This window comes from Asterias amurensis, chromosome 13 (assembly GCF_032118995.1).
Source record: "Asterias amurensis chromosome 13, ASM3211899v1".
In the NCBI taxonomy this organism is placed as follows: Eukaryota; Metazoa; Echinodermata; class Asteroidea; order Forcipulatida; family Asteriidae; genus Asterias; species Asterias amurensis.
The window spans coordinates 5,393,244-5,413,286 of NC_092660.1; the positions used below are offsets into that span (position 1 = coordinate 5,393,244).

At 39.5% G+C, this 20,043-nt stretch overlaps 1 protein-coding gene across 3 annotated transcripts in view; it reads right to left on the reverse strand.

Moving 5' to 3' along the window:
* The window catches only part of LOC139946004 (atrial natriuretic peptide receptor 1-like), a 221,903-nt gene that overhangs the window by 7,110 nt on the left and 194,750 nt on the right, over positions 1–20,043 (reverse strand). The window contains exons 15-21 of one of the 3 annotated variants that reach the window (XM_071943585.1): positions 16,276–16,363; positions 10,431–10,570; positions 9,521–9,673; positions 8,905–9,003; positions 4,967–5,058; positions 2,945–3,134; positions 1,547–1,582 (exon numbers count right to left, since the gene is read on the reverse strand). In XM_071943585.1, coding sequence (XP_071799686.1) covers positions 1,560–1,582; positions 2,945–3,134; positions 4,967–5,058; positions 8,905–9,003; positions 9,521–9,673; positions 10,431–10,570; positions 16,276–16,363 — 785 coding nt within the window. In that variant the 3' untranslated portion in view covers positions 1,547–1,559. Of the gene's footprint in view, positions 1–1,546; positions 1,583–1,614; positions 1,633–2,944; positions 3,135–4,966; positions 5,059–8,904; positions 9,004–9,520; positions 9,674–10,430; positions 10,571–16,275; positions 16,364–20,043 lie in introns of all 3 variants that reach the window. The other 2 variants (XM_071943583.1, XM_071943584.1) reach the window with 2 other exon arrangements.

Here is a 20,043-nt window from a genome sequence, read left to right on the forward strand (position 1 = left end):
ACTCAGCACATCAACAAAGGCACAATCTCCACGCATGTGGTATTAGATGAAATACAAGTTTCAAATACGACTAGTCCAAACCTAAAACCAGTGACATTGAAAGACTAGCTAGCTCAAGTGATATGAGACCACGTGGGAGGTACCAAAATCATGAATATTCATGTTTGTGTTGGGATTCTTCCACACAATTGTGCTCCGAGGTTCTAATGACGAAACAAGCAAACACTCACGCGCTGACACACGCATTAGGCAAAGCATAATGGCTTAAACTGCAATCGGTCATTGGTGGAGCTTGCGTTCTTTGAAAGTACAAAGGATTTTGTTGATATGAACAAAAACTTCAGAAAATACTTCTTGGTTTCGATATGATTCCCTGGGGGGAAAACAGCACCCAGTGACACCACAATGGAATGTCTGCATTACGCGATTGCTTTTTTTAAATGATGTTGTCTACAACTACTAAATCGTTTTTAAGTGTTGACACATTCACTCACGGAAAACATTGTGCTGTTTTGCATGCAGCAACCACAAGAAATACACAGTATGCAGAAAAGTTCCAACAGTTACTGGCTGTCAGTAAGCCCCAAAAGTTTGATTGGCAGAGCGAGGGGTGTTTGAGACCACAGAACATAGGACAGGGTGCCAGCAAGAAGCCTGCTTCAACTACTAATATATGGCTCCACTTTTTCGGGGCAGGTCTGTTGTATGTCTGCAGAGTTTTGTGCACGAAGTACGTCAGTGAAAATATGTTTTAGACCCTCAAAAAAGCAAAACAAAACAAGACAAAAACAAAGCCGCACTACTGTGGGACCTGACACCCCCTATGTATAATGTGGAATAGTCCAGTCTAGGATATTGAGGACCTTGATTCCCAGGGCATTGCACTTTGGATAAAACGGTGAAATAATGGGAGACTTTTGGGACGCTTGGTGGCAGCAGACTTACCAGGTATAAATCCATAGACCTTATCGCAAATACCAATGCGCAAGCGCAGACTGTTGAATGAGGTGCATTGTGGGATAGATATGCATCAAATTTTGCTACCAGCTAGACCACAATGCACCTAATTCCAAGCTTTACGCGCGCGCCCCGGTATTTGCGAAAAGGTCTATTGTTCTCGGTAATGCGCGCATGCTCAGAACTACATAAACAATGGACAATTACCTGGTAAGTCTGCTGCCACCATGCGTTCCAAAGCCTGCTATTAGCATGTGCCATGGTTTAGTGTTACTTCGGTTCACGTCGCTTTAAGGTCTACATTTTTAACCTTAACAGTGTTATAGAAAGCAAGTTGAGATTTGTGTCGTTTTTATGTAAAGGCAACTACAGTATTCAAAAGGTGATTGATCATGTGGTTAATCGGGTGCTCATATCTTTGAGGTAAGTTATTTTTTGTTTGTGTTAATTCTATAAAGTAGTTTTCTAGCATAGATAGAGTTATAAACTTGCTACCTGAGTGCAATCTTTAAAAGGAGCAAAAAAGAAAATGTTAATGAAGCTCAAAAGCCCACCAAACCAAACTTGTTGTTATTGAGTCTGTACGTACCACTTCTTCGTTATCAGAATACAATCTCACCAAGTGCTAAGAGAATATTAAATAATTTAGTTATTTACCTTTGGGATGCAGAGTAACTATCAGCAAGTAATGTTAGAGCGGAATAAAAACACACAAAATTATATTATTGTTAAAGCCATTATACACTTTCGGAACAGAAAACAAAATAAAAGCTCACAAATTTGCAAATAACTTACAGGGTTTACAGAAGGTAAAGGTAAAAGACTTCTCTTAAAATATAATTCCATCTCTCTTAGAATATTATTCCATGAAATACTTTACTTTTTGAGAAAACCTAGTAACAATATCAATTCTCGATAGCGAGAATTACGAATTTATTTTGAACACATGTCATGACACGGCAAAACGCGCGAAAACAGGAGTGGGTTTTCCCGTTATTTTCTCCCGACTCCGATGACCGATTGAGCATAAATTTTCACAGGTTTGTTATTTGATATAGAAGCTATGCTTTATAATAACGCAGGAATTGGGCAGAGAAATCAACTTTTGTATCATTTATAAATAGTTTCCATAGTAAAAAGCAGGTGTTCATCAATAGTGATCGGACATAACCGACTGTGCATTTTGTTTCCCAACAATAGTCTGGGTCCTTTTCACATGAAGTAAGATGCGGCGTTCTTTAAGGAGGGAACATGGCCACAACGGATAGGATCGTATTCAGGGGCTGTTGCAGACAGTTTGGGGGAAATTTAAGAATGAATGTTTTCTCGACAAGTTCAAATTGTACTTTCGTTGATAAATATTTGTCTTTCAGGACCACCGACTTTTATAGAAAAGATGTGAAAAGAAAAGTACATGATAGTCAAAACGAAACGCAAACGCCCTCTATCATGCATGATTTACTCTCAAAATTGACACATGAGGGCGCTACACCAATGAACGTATCGGGCACAGTTTAAAGACTTCAGCCAATATATGAGTTGGGTTCGAAACATAAACTTGTGACTTTATAAAGCAGTGTTATTTGCGGGATGTTGCTCAGTGCACTGTTGGCCTATGCTTAAAATGTTCACTTGACGATCAAAAGTCGTAGCCACTAAATATGACACGGCCTAATTACATCTATAGTGAGAAAGGAAAGTACAGCTAGTGCCAAGGTAATACCAGATACAGATACGTAACCAGATTGGGGAGAGAGGGAAATGTTTGTTTGTTTGTTTGTTTGTTGTTGTTGCTGTTGTTGGCTCAGGCGGTTTCTGTCCAGTGCATTTTACCTTAATGTGGACCCCGGTTCCCGTACGTTTCATGAATAATTCATACAAACAACCGCAAACAAGTTGGAAAATGCCCCCATGGCTTCGCCAACGAGTCCCTCAATCCAATGCCTAGCCAATAGGTTACAGTTAGTTCCACAGCAATACAACCTACCTGGTAAAGACACCTTTCGGTTGACCTCTTCGTTGATGTCGCTGACGGAGAGTTGTTCCCGTGGCGAACTGGCGGGCTTGTCAGGTTCGCCGTTTAGTACCACGTTGGTCGCTGTGAGTAGAGTCTGCGTGGAGTCAGTTGCAGGTTGGTCTTTCCCTTCCACCCAGTACGTTATCATTATTCCTTTGCCCTGAGAGAAAGGTTGACAATTCAATATTATAATATTGATAATTTAAATGGTTCATACAATTATGTGATAGTTAGGTTCTCTTTCAAGACATGCCAAAGTCCCTTCCCTTTTTTTTTTAATAATAAATCTTTCCTGTTAATTTTGATTTATTTTGTTACCTTTTTGTTCATTCATTTAAATCTGTTTTGCATTTTGCGTTGAAACAAGATAAACATGATTCAAAACCTTCGATCCGGTTTTTTTGTATGAAATAGCGCCATCAAAGCTTCATGTGATCGCAAGATAGGGCATGTGATAGCCGAATTGAGGCCAAATTGCTATCTGAATGGCCGATGACGACAACAAATGACTGCGATCTCAAACTGGAAATCAAGTCTAAAAATTAAAAAAAATCTAATACATAATTTCTTTTGTGTGAGAGATCCACGGCTCTATATCCGAGGGCAAATAACTCCCCAAAGTCCCCTCGCATCCTCTCCTCACACACAAATGGCATTTTGCGTTGAAACAAGATACACATGGTTCAAAACAGTCGATCATGTGTTTTTGTATGAAATAGCGCCATCAAAGCTTCATGTGATTGCATGAAAGGGCATGTGATAGCCGAATTGAGGCCAAATTGCTATCTGAATGGCCAATGACGACAATAACTGACTGCGATCTGAAACTGGAAATCAAGTCTAAAAATATCAAAAAATCTAACACATAAGTTCTTTTGTGTGAGAGATCCACGGCTCTATACCCGAGGGCAAATAACTCCCCACAGTCCCTTCGCATCCTCCCCTCACACACCAATGGCGGAAATTAAAGGCCACGAGTTCACCAGAGCTGTCCCACAATCATCCGGTCAGATGCAAAGATGAGGAGACAACGAGTGCGAGATCTTATTGGTATATTAATATAAAGGGCAGTTTGATGGACGGATGGGATTAAAATTAGCTTTTTTGGAGACGCGCGTCAATTTTATATGCCACTCATTCTGTCTTGATGAAAAAAGAAAATGAAGATATGCTCAAATGAGTGATTCGGTATATAAAACCCATACCACTGTTCGTTTGATTCACTCTTTTTTATGTTAATAGGCGTAAGAACTTCATTTTCACAATTCTTCAGTTAAATTTTTATGAAATATTGAAGACATTGATTGGTTGATCAGCCTCTTGCTATATGGCTTTTACTATCTTTGCGAACTAAAGAATCTAGTATCGCCATGGCTCACTGATTTTAAATCAGTGAGCTCTGACAATGGAAAAGAGCATTCCTGATCAAACACGAAACTAATTTGGCTCTCTGAAAACTTGTTATACTTGTGGTAAGAAGTAATCGATTGTGGTGCTGCTTCACACAAAAACATTTTTGAAACCTTCATCTTATTTTAAAGACAGTGGACACTATTGGTAATTGTCAAAGACTGGCCTTCACAGTTGGTGTATCTCAACATATGCATAAAATAACAAACCTGTGAAAATTTGAGCTCAATCGGTCATCGAACTTGCGAGATAACAATGAAAGAAAAAACACCCTTGTCACACGAAGTTGTGTGCATTTAGATGGTTGATTTCGAGACCTCAAGTTCTAAACCTGAGGTCTCGAAATCAAATTCGTGGAAAATTACTTCTTTCTCGAACTATGGCACTTCAGAGGGAGCCGTTTCTAACAATGTTGTATACCATCGACCTCTTCCCATTACTCGTCCCCAAGTAAGGTTTTATGCTAATAATTATTTTGAGTAGTTACCAATAGTGTCCACTGCCTTTAAATTAATCTTAATGAAAAAATCCAACAAGACACCATGAAATCTACCCCAGTGTTGTCTAAAATAACCCAGTTACCTTAACGGGCAGTTCGCCTCGTATGGAGGTATGGTATCCACCAAGAACTTCCAGGATCTTCACGCATGCTTCGCTCGCTTGGATCTTGAGAGCTGTAGGGATGGTTGATGAAGAAATTAAAGATATATTTAGGAACCCAATCTTGATTAAGTCACAAACGGTACACACAGGAAATGAATGTTGCGAATATCAAGAACACGTGATTGTAATTGTACAATGAATTATTAAAACCTGGAGGAGTACAACAATATAAAATAAAGAACTTAAATTATAAACAAATGTATTAGTAAATGATTAACTAAATTAACAAGAAAAATAAAATCATAAATATATCAATGAACACATCGATGTTAATCAGAAGCACATTTCAGACCAAAGCCCCCAACGAAAAAGAGGGTTGATAGTTTGTGTCTGGATGATTATCTGTGGCCAAAACAAAGTTTTAAGTACGGCACGTATAGGTGATTGGACTGAGGCTTTGATGGGTTGGCACCAAGTCATAATCTTACGAGAAAAACAGTTGGCTATTATGGCCATCGCAGAAAGGCTGTGAACAAAAATATAGGTAACGTTGCTAGCCATTGGTCTATTGCTTGTTTTTCTACCAATACAATTTTTTTTTCAAAGGACAAATCCGCGATGTACCTCTTGATCCCTTACACAACACGGAATGTACCTCCACACAATGCGCGTCAAACATGCCCGCCATTTTGAGAAAAAATTCCTCCAAAATGGTAGACAGGATAGGCGGGTATTATAAAGTGCGTCTTCGCGTGTTGAAAGGAGGCCAAATATCTTTCTCCTGACTCACTCTAGCCTTGCCTTATGCTATAACCGTGTGTCGGATTCCGTGCTTGTATCAACAAAGGCACATTTCCCCATATACTCCATTACTCGCCTTACTGAGTGTTTCGAGCCACATTTAAAAGCTTAACAGCCGACTGTGTCAGATAAAAGACACGGGGAAACACCGATATGAAAAAGCCGGCCACGAAGGACATGCGATAAGCAATAGTCACAATACACGGCAGCCACCTAGGCCTATAGGCTATCTTTCTGGGGTTATGGCTCACCAGTGTATATATACAACAGGTCGATGTTATCTACAACGTTTCTAGTTCTCATATGCAACGCCATTTTTTAATATTTGAAGAACGTGTTCCAGATGAAGCAGAAAGATACGCGCCAAAAGATCAGAAGCCGCCATGTCACTTTGGATAAGCACAGAGGAAAGGAATAAGCAACAATCCACAACAGAAAGGTCGAACAAACAAGGCTTCTGTACATCAAATGAAAAACCAGCTAATGGAAGTGTGCCCATGGAATAGCACATTGTTTACAGCTTAAACATATACTATCCAGTGAAGTACGTCATTTTCGAGTAGGTTAAGCAAATTCTAGCGTGGATAAGTGATGATAAATCACGAAAAAACTTCAATTGCAATGAAACCTTCGTATAAACTTGTACCAATAATCTAATAAAATTAATGGCCCCACACCATTTCCCCCGATCCGATTATTTGGATTCCCGCTGCCTGCTGCTCCGTGCCATGACTGTCTTTCCAATAATTACCGAGTGTTTGCTCATGTCCATGAGGAAAAGGTGAAAACACAACGGGTAATCGGGTTCACACGTTACCCGTGACGTACGTTCAAAGATCGGTCTGCCTTTACCTAGTCTGAAAGTTGCTTGAAAAACACATCGAACCGGTAGCTGCGATATTTTATTCACAAACGTGCATGGGGAAGGATGAGAGGGGGAATTTTATTTTGAGTGGCATTTGTAGCTTAATTTATGTACGGAATAATAATTCATGTAAAAGTGTCATGATCTAAACACTGCATTTTGTGATGAATGGCTTCCCTAACTCCGAACGCAGGTATTTTTTGTTTGGAGTAAAGATGAAATGTTTGTTTTCGGATGTCCAACTGTGACAACAATATATACTCTGGTTTATCGTACCGGCTGTTCCATAAATCAGGAAGGAGGGATACGTTGATCATGGTTCAACACAGATACACGTAAAGCTCTGAACGACCCCATAGAAACACGGACGATTTAAAGAGTACACATTTTGACATTATTGGTGATGATTGAAATTATCTTTGATAAGTTACAATCTTAAATATCCATTAATTATATACAAAGTTCAGGTCAGTGCCATGCAAACCACAAGAGAAATATTTCAATCTGAAACGGTTCTTTCGAGGTCCAGAAAATAGCATTAGAAGCACAGACATAAAGAACCTGCGCCTTATACAAATACTGTAAAATTATAATTATTAGACATTAACATAACGTTTCACACATTAAAATTCGGGGATAGAACTGATCTTTTTCCGTAACCACATTTTTTTTGAAGTGAAATGATTCTCAAAATGTTTTATACTATCCAAAGCTGATATAGAAGTAAGTTTGTATTGCCATTGGTTTCAAGAGTTATTACCAAACGTGACCATTCCCCTCAACGGACACTGAATAAACAAACATCGTTTTTTTGTGAAATGATGAATCATGGTTGGAAAGATGTTTTCAAAGTATAATGATAATGATATCCACAACTATGCCTCAAAGTTGTGTGGGTTCCTGTCACTTCGTGAACTAACACAGCCCATTTTAACACTAACCGTCATCTTTGCTCCTTTGTACATGGGTATAACCTTTTTTAACTCAATGTTTTGCATATTTTTTCACGTAAATTATTCTCGATATTTTTATGTTGTTGCGCCACGGCCTCGCAGCATTTCTAAGGCGCACTTTCTCTAGTGTCCTCTAATGCTATTTTCTGGACGTACAGCTTGTGCACCACACGTTGTATACATGGCCTGTCGGGGTATATATTATTTTATGTTTGTTGCTTTTTTTTAATCTGCCTGTTGTTACATTTATATGTATATATATATTTTTGTTTTTTAAAAACTTGTGTGAGCAAAGCAATTCCTTCTTTTGGAGATCAATATGTTCAATAAGTTTTCTTATGTCTTCTTATGTATTTAGAGTGATACCAAAAGTATAACTTTCCTTTTAAAAGGCAAGTCACTTAATAATGAATTGCTTCTTTCTTCGGATGGGACGTACAGCTTGTGCAACGCACGTAACAAATCCACTTTCAGTAAGAGAAGGGAAAAAGCGCTGGTGTTTCTGCCATGGTCGGTTGCAGATTGTCACCTTACAGACCATTACTGCTATCTGAAATCAGTTTCATAATTCAGACATCACTGAATATTTTAAAGGCAAACCTGTCCCTGAAAATAATAAACGGTTTTAAACGACCCTCAGCTAGGGCAACGCTAAAAATACTCACACAGGATTAGTGTAAAGTATTGATGTTAGGACTGCACATTTTTAAGTGACGTCACGAAGCCCGCCTTGGGCGCCGCCATGTTTAACTCATGTTTACATGTCGGTGACACGGAATGTAGTTCAGCTCACAATACACACTTCCGAATTCACGGTTACAATGCTGTGAGTGTTCTATGTAGTTATAAATACTAAAGGAGTAGTCTGCTATACAATTAGCATGGCTAAAATAATATGGTCACCGACAATCTTTGTATTTTGGGTGGCCAACCATAATACATGAAAAACCAATCCCGAAAATGTTTTAACGGTTTCTTCAGTTCGGGTTAAACTTGGTGAAGTCCGTCTTTAAAATCTACAAGGAGTTAAGGGACATGGGGTCCAAGGAAAGAGGGCAAGCTGCAGCATTCATGCAGGTCCTTGCTCCGTGGCTGTACCTTTTACCCTTCCACACGGTCATGAAAAGCCTTTCAGCCATGCGTTATACCCGAGCGTTAAATTGCCTAAACCAATAACTGGGTGTTGGGCCGTACTTTACAATAAAAAAGAAGACTCGACAAATACTCTTCCTAGAAAAAAGCACAGGTAGAAAACAAGTAAACCAAAATCCCCAGCTGAAAAAAACTTGTTTACAAACCTTCGCCTGTAGACTCCATTCGAGAAGCTGTGTTGACTGTATCGCCGAAGAGACAATATCTTGGCATCTTGAGGCCGACAACACCCGCTACAACGGAGCCTGTGATTGGTTGAACATGATGTACAGAATGATATCACAACTGTGATTTGTTAAGCTTTCAGTGACAATTGGTTGATTGATTGTTTAACTTGATGACAGGGGCTGACACGTTCATTATACTCACTGCTTGACTTACATATGACGTGAGTGGTGGATAGGGATGCATGTGATAAGTCAACCTAGGTAAATATATTCAAACCGGGGACCTATAACAAAAGAGGACAATAGGGTCCACGGTTTGGGAAAGGTCCACGGTTGCAAAACGTGTACAAAACAAAGGGAGCTGTTGCAATGAGTATAAACAAAAGAGGGGCAATAAGGATGTCCACGGTTGCAGGCGACACTCTTGTGTGTGTGTGTGATCTCACTGTGCCATTTTCCAACAGCACTTCTTTATGACTACAGCAAACGATAGCGTGATTCCCATGTTTAGCGCAATTGATACACATAAGACAAGTGTGACACGATATCCCTCGACCTAAGAAGGAAAAAACACTCCTCCCTCGTTTATAATTACCCGAATGGATGCCGGCTCGTATTCTCAGTTTCATGTCTTGCCTGTGAGGAATTATAAACGTTTCGCAGACTTGTACCAAGTCTATTGCCATACTGGCGATCTCTCCAGCGTGTAGTAAACCATTGCGTTTTGGAATGCCAGAGACGACCATATCTGAGGAGACAAAATAGGCGGGAAAAATTGTGTCATCGTATTTGAGAAGTGTTATGCATACATCGTCATTCGAATCAGAATGTTTAAAGCCACTGGACACCTTTGGTAACTGTCAACAACCAGTATTCTCACTTGGTGTATCCCAACATTATATGCATACAATAACAACTTTGTGAAAATCTCGACTCAATCGTTCATCGAAGTTGCAACAGAATAAAGAAAAAACAAATAATATCCTTGTTGCACAACAAATTTGTGTGCTTTTTAATGCCTATAAAAGGCTTCAGGCGTGAAGTCTTTTAAATTTTGAGTACGAAATTACCTCTTTCTCAAAACAACGTTACTTCATACTTCAGAAGGAGCCGTTTCTCACAATGTTTTATACTATCAACAGCTCTCCATTGTTCGATACCAAGTAATTTTTTATGCTAATTATTATCATAATAATAATAACCTTACTTATATAGCGCTTTTTACAAAAGCGATACAAAGCGCTTACGCAAAGCAACCAAACAAAAAGATAAACTACATGTTTTACATACAAAACAATGCATTATTTTGAGTAATTACCAAAAGTGTCCAGGGCCTATAATAATATTCACGCCCCATTGAAGACAAATTTGTATTCTCACAAAGAATGAATAAATGCATGTTGTTAACCTTCCTTACCGCCAGTCATTAAGCATTTATGGCGGGAAATATTATCCCTTTTTGTTTTATTTATCAGACAAATAATGAGCTTGATGAGTCAACTTACACGCATCTCCGATTGTCTCCACTTTATACACGTCATACGCGTCGATTATGGAGTCAAAGGTCACGTAGAGTTTGTTCAGAAGTGCGACGACCTCGTAAGGCGAACTGCCGCTGGATAGACTTGTAAACCCAACAATATCGCTGCAAGAAAAGACGGGAAAGATCAATGTTTATTCTTGGTTTCCTGAAAATAGCGTATTGGTCACCTATAGTGCGGTATCGGTATCGGCTCTAATTTCATTTGTCGTGCTACTGTGATCATCTCGTGGGATTCCCTGTATACTTGAAGAGTAATGTGGTGCGGGTTCCAAAGAAGGATGGGTGGACAGACTATTTACCCCCACCTTGATTGTACAACATGCCTGGTATGGCGCAGAGGGTATACAAATAACATGTTCATGTACTTTAACACACTGTTTTTATCATACACAGTACCCCTAAAATCCTTCAAAGAATTCACGATTTTTTAACACACCCATACCAAACACCAAATTATGGTTTGAATACCACTAAATTGTGACAGAAAACAGGTTTATAACCTCAAACAATCAAACAAGATGGCTGGACAAAAATACAATCAGTACACTGACTGACATGACAACATCGCACCAAGAATAATGTCTAAAATATAGGTGATCATAGGGTGCGTTCGTTTAGCTTCCCTGGGTCGACCTCGGTGTGTGGCGTTTTTATTCCAGGACGAACGTGGGTAATTATCTGCACACGTTCGTCCTGGGAAAAAAACCCGCCGCACACCGGGGTCGACCCAGGAAAGCTAAACGAACGTACCCATTATGCGAAGACCCAGTGACGTCACAGGTATTGTTACAGGGCCCCTGGTGAACACGAAAAAACAATTTCTTCATATGATCGTGGCTTGCTAATGGGCAACCTAAAACCGCATCCATTTTGTTTCAATCTTGAAAACCTTTCGTTCGCAAATGCACAAATAGCAGTGCCCATCAGACATTTTGGCGCGGAGCGTAAGAAAATTACCCCCATGTGTAACCGGGCCCCCAGTGGACACGGGAAGTCGCAAATCGATATTTACGTTTTCGCAGATTTGCTATTCATCGAAATGTGGAGTTAAAAAAGTAGCCTCATTGTGGTTACCTATTGCTGGAAACTTGTGACACTGCAAATTTTAACTTTATATTCAGGTATGGGTTTTGGGAGTTAATAATTGTGGTTTACTTATTCAGAAAGTGAAACTTTCGGCCATGATAGGTTTATTTTAAGAGGTCAAAACTGTTTTTAGAGCAGAGTAATGGTGGTTAATTCGGAATATTGTACACACTGCAACTTCCGTTTCAACAGATTTGCGTTTCATCGAAAATTGGGGTTAAAAAAGTAGCCGAAGTTTCACCTCGGCAAAGAGCGGAGAGCAATGGTGGTTACCTGTTCAGAATATTTTACACAGAGTGCAAATTGAATTCAACTTTTGTTTGGAGTCAAAACTGAATTGAGAGAAAGCAATAGTAGTTTCTGAATTCAGAATATTGTACATACTGCAAATTTTGACTTTATATACACGTTAAGTTTTTTTTTTTTTGTTAAAACTGAATTTGGTCTAACCAAATGGCGGACTTGTTGGTTCACGGCGAAATAAAATGAACCAAAAAAGTTTCGAGGCATATGTGCGGTGTTTTTTTTGTTTTTTTTTGAAATCTTTCAACCAAAAACACAGCTTTTAAATCCAAATTTGCCCCATCCAGAGCAATGTACCCTTAGTATTATTCGGATCCCTACACAGGATAGCCGAATCTTTAATTTTGTATTATGCATACTTCTACTAAAAACTGCACCCAACAAGGAATTTAACATTTCCAATGAGCTTTTTTGAAGCATGGTGGACACGATGTTGTGGCAAATTATTAGGTTTGGATACGATTAGTATTGTATGATACACCCAAACCAAACAATGCACCCCTACACAGGCTAGTATCGTACAAGGTGAAGACAACCGTTAATAAATTCGAATACAAATCATAATGTGGTTGTTTTTCAATAGTTAAATCACGTGAAAAGCTGTTTTCCCATAAAGAATCCAGGTATTGCCTCAAATCACTTTGGCAAAATGCAATCTTTAATCCATATTCTGAGGGGACAGGTCTAGTATTTGTAAACCGGGAGGCGTAGAAATTTTTCATCAAACGCAAACGAAAGAGTGGACTTTGTCCTTTAAAAGGAGCTCACGAGGGGCGCGCGTGTGGGTAATGGCAGATGAGTTTTCCCGCCTAAAAAACTCTCGCCTGCTCGTTTTCAACCACCTGTAGTTCGACAAACAACCCTTCCGTAATGGGTTTACTCATCGCTACCCTAGGGGGCAGGAAAGACCGGCTTGATGTAATGGGACAAGATTTAGAAAATAGCACCTGGGAAAGAGTCTACGTTTTTGTACTAACGAGGGCCACGTTCTGTGGATTGCTTGAACATCATTGCGACGCTTTATACGGCGTTAAAAGCTTTTTAATTTGGTGTTCGAAATCAATGAATGGGGGGGGGGGCTGCGGAGGGGGGGGGGTGTCACCATGCTGTAAAGAGACCTTTGCTTGCTTTGTTGGTGGCAGTTCGAAACCATTAACAAAGCACTTCCGTGTGTTTGAACTTCCGTTATAGACAGAGCGTGTGAAGAATGGTTAATTTTGGCGTGTACATTCGCGGCCGTTTTGGCGGGGCCAACATTCATGTTTGGCGGGAAAACCAGGTTGAATGGGGTGAGCGTGCTTCGTGCCATTTCAATGCCACGCTGGAATGAATGTTTTCTGAAATCTGATTTGACATTACGTGCTTGCGCAATTCCTGCCCCCGTTGTTTAACAGTATTTCGTGACACTGCGCAACCAAGTCCTGTAGCGAAATCCGCACGGACTTTTTAATAGCAATTCTTACGTTTACGTAAAGCTGCTTTATTATACAGAAAATAAAACTTCTGCAAATGAAAAGTGCGCTGGGAATTGGAATCACAACTAAGTAAACGTAACGTGGTATATTGGCTGGTAACACTACCCTTGTTGGCAACATTGTGTTGCGCAATAATATAGAAGTCTAATACAGCACACGTATTTGCCAAACAGGGTACTCAAGGCGCTGAGTATATACAAACTTTCAGAAAGATAGGTTATTGCAGTGATGGATTCTGAGACCCACTTATGTAGCACTTATAAGGGTTTACAAGGTGCTACGGCGCATGAGCAGCCACAACCAGGAACACCGGGGCGAAAAGGCCCTTCTCTTTTCGATAAGTGCACTGGGTTCTTTTACATGCGCTACACAACAAATGGGACCAACGGCTTTACGTCCCATCCGAAGGACGAAGCAATAAAGTCAATCAAGTGTCACGGCTGGGGATTAAACACACAGTCTCTTGGTTGTTATCTAATGCATCAATGCCCTGTAAAATAGTCATTAATTTTATCATTATGCATGACCCTGAGTGACAATGAGTCCCAGCAGAGCACGGGATATAATTGGTTTGCAACGTACCCATGTTGTTAGACATTTTCTCACAAGCTTTTTTCATGTTGTTAAGAGGGCTTGCTTTGCATTAATTTTCTTTGAACAGGTGTAGTTTACATGATCAAGTATACCTGGGATAACCTAAGCTTATCTGTTTACTTAATTAATGATGTTTTATAGTTTGGTTTCATAATATTGACACATGACATACTGATTTTGTACACACAATATGCTGCCATTATACGTGGCATGCTTTAAGCTTACATGTAGGTAGGATATCATAGCATGCTGACCAGTGTGTTCGATGTGGTTAAAACAACAGACAACGGATCGCAGCATTACAGAGCTCGAAAGATTCTGATCAATGCACGGTTCGTGGACGCTCGTCCTTGTGAACTATACCATCCAAATTCAATCCCAGTGTTTCGAAACGTACTGTAGACCTATACTAATATGCTTGTAGGCTTAATTGTATTCGGAATAAAGGGATTTCGTTATTGGCCACCTGTGCAATTACAATTGACAAGTATAATAGTGCCGATGGGCGTAATGACTGGGAGTATATAATAAAGAGATTCCATCCTCGAAATGCCATACCGAGAATAAAGCTGCAAATTTTCATTTTGTACAAACCTATTTTTTTGTTTGGCATTTCACACAAACACCGCTGAGCAGTGGGATTCACAGCGGATCAAAAATAAAATAAGGCACAAAAACACCGTAAAGTGTTAAAATCTCGAGTGACTCATCCCCGTATATCTACTTTTTAAAAGTATGACACGTTAATCTACGACAGTAGCAGAATAATGCATAGGGAGCCAGACGATTACCAGACTCGCACTTCTCTTTGCATCGGGGAGTGTTTTAAAATGCATTGGACGATAATCACACACTGTATTCTCTGCACGGTGGTAGCCTTGTGTTCTCGGAGCTGAAACCACGTTGGACTAATCAATACGTGACTTGAATGCTCTATAAGTTTAAACCCTGCACTTTTCAGGAGAGCTCAAGGAAAGGGACCGAGAATGAAGAGTGAATATGGATTCTTAAACTTGAATCTATCTTTTCTCAAGAGGCTGGAATCATTTTATTTATGAACTGAAAGTACAAAACAGTATCTTTTTTTAACAGTGTTATTGCACCGTCACGTAGGATGAAGTTTCAATAATAACTTGACCGATACTTTGGACATTGGTTTGGTAATGGACTCATTGGACACTCGCATAAATTTGTACAGCGAATTTCTGCTTTTATATTTCAATGTTGGACATTCATTTGCGGTTGCTACAGTGAACGTCTACTTTTCAATTGGACATTGGACATTGCTAAACAAACCTACGTGAAACGGAGCTAGCGTATTTTGTAACCAGAGGAAATGACAGGCGTTCTTTTCTGGGGTACCACACAATGATGATACTTATGGTGTCGATTGAATGATTACCACAAGCGACATTGTGTATCTGCTAAATAAAGTAGCCAATTTTGTGTCAACAAGATCTTAAGTTTAAATAGTTTTAACCAAACGAACAATTTCTACAAACAATAAAGGGCGCCACCAAGAGAAAAGGAATGATCATCAATGCAGCAATGGAATCTGTACAGGGACACGGACAAAGTGCACCATGGGGAAACTACACTGATGAATGGTAATGTTCTAACACTGCAGGCACTGGTTGATGTGTTAATACTCCAAATGATCAAAATAACATATATGACGTCTGTAGCTCAAACAGCGCCCTCATTTAGAGATAAAAAAATACCTTACATTAGCGTGGGAGTTGGGGAGACACAGGGTAATTTATGCGGGATACAGAGAGTAGTTTGCCACAGCTGCTCCTCGTTTGTAGAATTAGTTAACATTGCACATACTGCTAAACGTGTAGTTCCTTTAAGTAATTTTAAATCTCAACTGAAACGCATTTGATGTAACTAAGCCTTCTCTCGCCCATTGTAGCTACCTAAATGTTTACTTTCCATTAAGTGAAAGGATTATGTACACGTTTTTGTATTGTAATCTGTTTGGCGCTTTCAGCGCTCTCACACAATAGGTACACGCAACCAGTTCTAGGTAATCTCCAAGAAGAACAGCCAATATTCATATTTCAAAGTTCACAAACTTTTCTTGGTGACCGACTGGAATACATTTTTTGAAAATTTACTCATTATGCTACCATAAGTGGTCATGTGCACTGCAGTTGGTTTTGGTTGTCATATACGGCACCGACATGCCCTATAAAGGGTGGACACGTGCACATTTTAAGTTCTTTCAATATATATTGACCAAAACCAAGGAGGCTTAAAACACGTATAGGCCCTTGGTATGTAGGTCCTGTCTTTACAGGTCCAGGGAACCTGATAAAAAATGGAATAGTTGAGCTTCGAACGTACCTGAAGAATATTGTACAACTTTCAAAAGACTCGGCTTTGGATGGGATCCCCTGCCGTAAGTTGTCTGCAACGGGTTTGGGCAGCATACCTAGGCATAAAAAAAGACACGGTGAGTTGAAACATTAACCACTAATTGTTTAATTCAGACGTCTGCAAATAATTGGAGCTCACTGTTGTGGAAGAAAGTGGGCCACGACTACGGTTTGGGGTACGTCTTCTGTATTTTCCCGTCACTGCGTTTAATTCGTGTTTACCACAGCTTCTATTTTAAAGGTCATGCTAGCGTGAAACGGTGATTAAAACACTCGCCAAAGGCCGGTACGAAGAGTGTAAATATCACCGTACAAGACACATGCGGTCAAGCAGGGCACGATTTCATGGCTCTGCTTACCGCCGAATTCCGCGCTTACGATCACCATTCTACGCTTACAGGGTAAGTGCCGAATTTCTGCGCTAGCTGTGTATAAACACAGAATGCCTAGTATCGTGGAAGCCATCCCTGTTAACCCGTGAAGTACGCTTGACGTAAGCGCGGTATTCCCTGCTTCCACAAGCGCCTATTCCTTGCTTACTGTAAGCAGAGCCATGAAATTAGGCTGCAGGTCTCTTGTCTTTGTAAAATGCTGGTGAGGCTGTAGTTCACACTTGGCGTCACACAGGGTAAAGTCGGCCATCTGTAACTGGCAACGATAAGCCTTTTTCTGAACGCAACGTTATGCGTTAATACGCGTGTGTGGCAAGTGGAACTTTTATCAAATTTCTCGCATGATTTGGTCGGTGAACCACTTGGCCGAGTAGACAGATTAGAATGTTTGATGCAGCTCGTAGCCAAACACGAAAGGTTGGCTTTCATCGGCGAAAACAATATATTTGTCATGCAGCCCTCACGTTTTTCAAATGTAAAATATAAATATCAGATATATGGAATGAAAACAAACCTTAGATAGTTTTTAACAATTATTTTATGTACGTAACATGAAAATATGTATGGAGTGGGCTGGACAAATTTCTCTTATAAAAAAAATTTGTGTCTCCAGTTGGACACTTTCGGTAAACAGTATTGTCCAAAGGCCCACACTTCGTGTATCACAACTGATATAAAAAAATAACAAACCTGTGGAAAATTAGGCTCAATCGGTCATCGGAGTCGGGAGAAAATAACGGGGAAAACCCACCCTTGTTTCCGCACGTTTCGCCGTGTCATGACATGTGTTTAAAATAAATCCTAATTCTCGACAACGAGAATTGATAATTGTTTCAATGTTTTCTCGAAAAGTAAAGCATTTCATGGAATAATATTTCAAGAGAAGTCTTTCACCATTACCTTCTGTAAACCCTGCAAGTTACTTGTAAATCTGTGAACTTTTAATTTTGGTTCTGTTCAGAAAGCGCCAATGGCTCTAAGTGTATAATAAAACCTAGAACAGAAAAGCGGGTTTAAGTTGTGTGCCAAAACAGCATAAATTTCCTTTTAGTTTCACTGCCTTTAAAAACAAGTCTGTTAGGAACGAGGGCTTGCAACTCCTTGTCACCAGGAGGTTTGCCAGAGTTAGTACAAATCAATTGCAAAAGGGAGTTTCTAGTGTGAGTGGGGCTTAAAGGAACGTTACAGAATTTGTAAGAAAACAAAATCGTGAAGATCACAGATTTACATCAAACTTGATGATGATAGTAGAAAACATCCCTTGAAATATTTCTGCCTGAAATGCCATATTATTTGATGAGAAATAAATAATTTAACATTGGGTTCGGAGTTTATCGCTCAGTGAGCGTTTTATTTATTTTTTGTTTGCATCAATGTCATGCAAAATGTGTAATCGGTTTGTCACTATTCTCTCTTGACCCAGATGGCCGATCGATCTGAAACTTCTACAGGTTCGTCAGTTTTGCAGATGGTGGAATACATAAAGTGCACACATTGCCAGCAACTGTTTTTTTTTAGCAAAACCAATTCTGTAATGCTCCTTTAAGTTTATCTTCCTCATATTGTTCTATATGAATGTTTAGTGTTTTTGTCTGTTGTGTTTGAATCGAGGCTAGTTTAATTTCTCAAGTGTGGGAAAACAAAGTTATTGTCTACACAACTTCATCATCATTATTCATAAGGTGATACTCGGTGAGCATTGGGTTCACGTTTGATTCTCTACACATGTTAATTCAACACAAACATTGACAATCTAACCTTCCACAAACCTGTATCACTAAAACCTTGTGAACCACCCTTCAACGAAACCACATTAATCACAAATGATGTCAATTATTTTGACAAAATTTATAGTTATTTACAGAGGAATCTTTTCAAATTCTGAGGATTGTATCCTGCAGACAACATTCCAGCTATTAAAACAACAACTACATCATTGAGGTATTCCCAGCAACGCTTTAATGTGCCGTTCTTACTAAATGTTTAATTTGTTTGTACAGCCACACATCAGGGGAATTGTAACTCGGAGACAAGTAACGATATTTGTCTCAATTAACCTATAATTCTACTTTTATAGGCCAGTCTGATCCAACCCGCCCACTTGCTTTAAAGGCACCGGACACTATTCGTAATTACTCAAAATAATTGTCAGCACAAAAAAAACTTACTTGGTAACGAGCAATGGAAAGCTGTTGACAGTATAAAGCATTGTGAGAAACAGCTCCCTCTGAGGTAAACGTAGTTTTTGAGAAAGAGGTAATTTCTCACTAAAACATTTGAATTGAATTCGAGGCCTCAGCTGTGAGGTGTCGAATTTAAGGCATCTGAAAGCACACACCTTGTGCAACAAGGGTGTTTTTCTACCATTATTCTCTCGCAACTTCGACCACCATTTGAGTCCAATTTTTCACAGGTGTGTTATTTTGTGCATTATTGAGATAAACTAAGTGAGAATACTGGCCTTTGACAATTACCAAAAGTGTCTAGTGTCTTTAAAGTAGCTATCATGTTGCGTTTTCCCCTTTAGACAACAATGTGATTTGATTTTTAATAGGTGGCAGCAGACTCATTAGATGAGCTTCCATTGTTTCCAATAACAATGGATTTACCTTAAACAAGGTGCTGCTTGGGACAAGCTCTCACAACGAGAGCGCTGGGATTCAATTGTTGGTGCTAGCCCACAGTGACGCTGCATCTGTTGACTTGTCATTTTGATACAATTCCAAATAATAGTAACTGTGCTGTGCTATTTCCACTTTCTTTTTTTAACAGAAAAGTGTCCAGGAAATAGTTCAACCGAGAAAGTGTGACCCTTTTTTAACCACGTTGGTCGGTAGTTAATTTGTTTCTTCTTCTCAGCGATGTTCTTTATGAGTGATCGCCTTAAAGCCATTATACACTTTCGGTAAACAGTATTGTCCAAGTCCCACACTTCGTGTATCACAACTTATATATAAAATAACAATCCTGTGGAAATTTAGGCTCAATCGGACATCGGAGTCGGGAGAAAATAACGTGAACCCACTCCTGTTTTCGCGCGTTTCGCCGTGTCATGACATGTGTTTATAACAAATCCGTAATTCTCGTTAACGAAAATTTATATTGTTTTACCGTTTTCTCAAAAAGTAAAGCATTTCATGGAGTAATATTTCAAGAGAAGTCTTTCACCACTACCTTCTGTAAACCCTGTAAATTATTTGTAAATCTGTGAACTTTTTTTTTTTCTGTACCGAAAGGGTCCAATGGCTTTAAATTACAAAGGCCGGACGGCCTACTCAAGGTGAGGGCTGCACTTAACCGATTTGGGTTATCGACCCAGATCAAGTCCCACCAGGAGCACACTG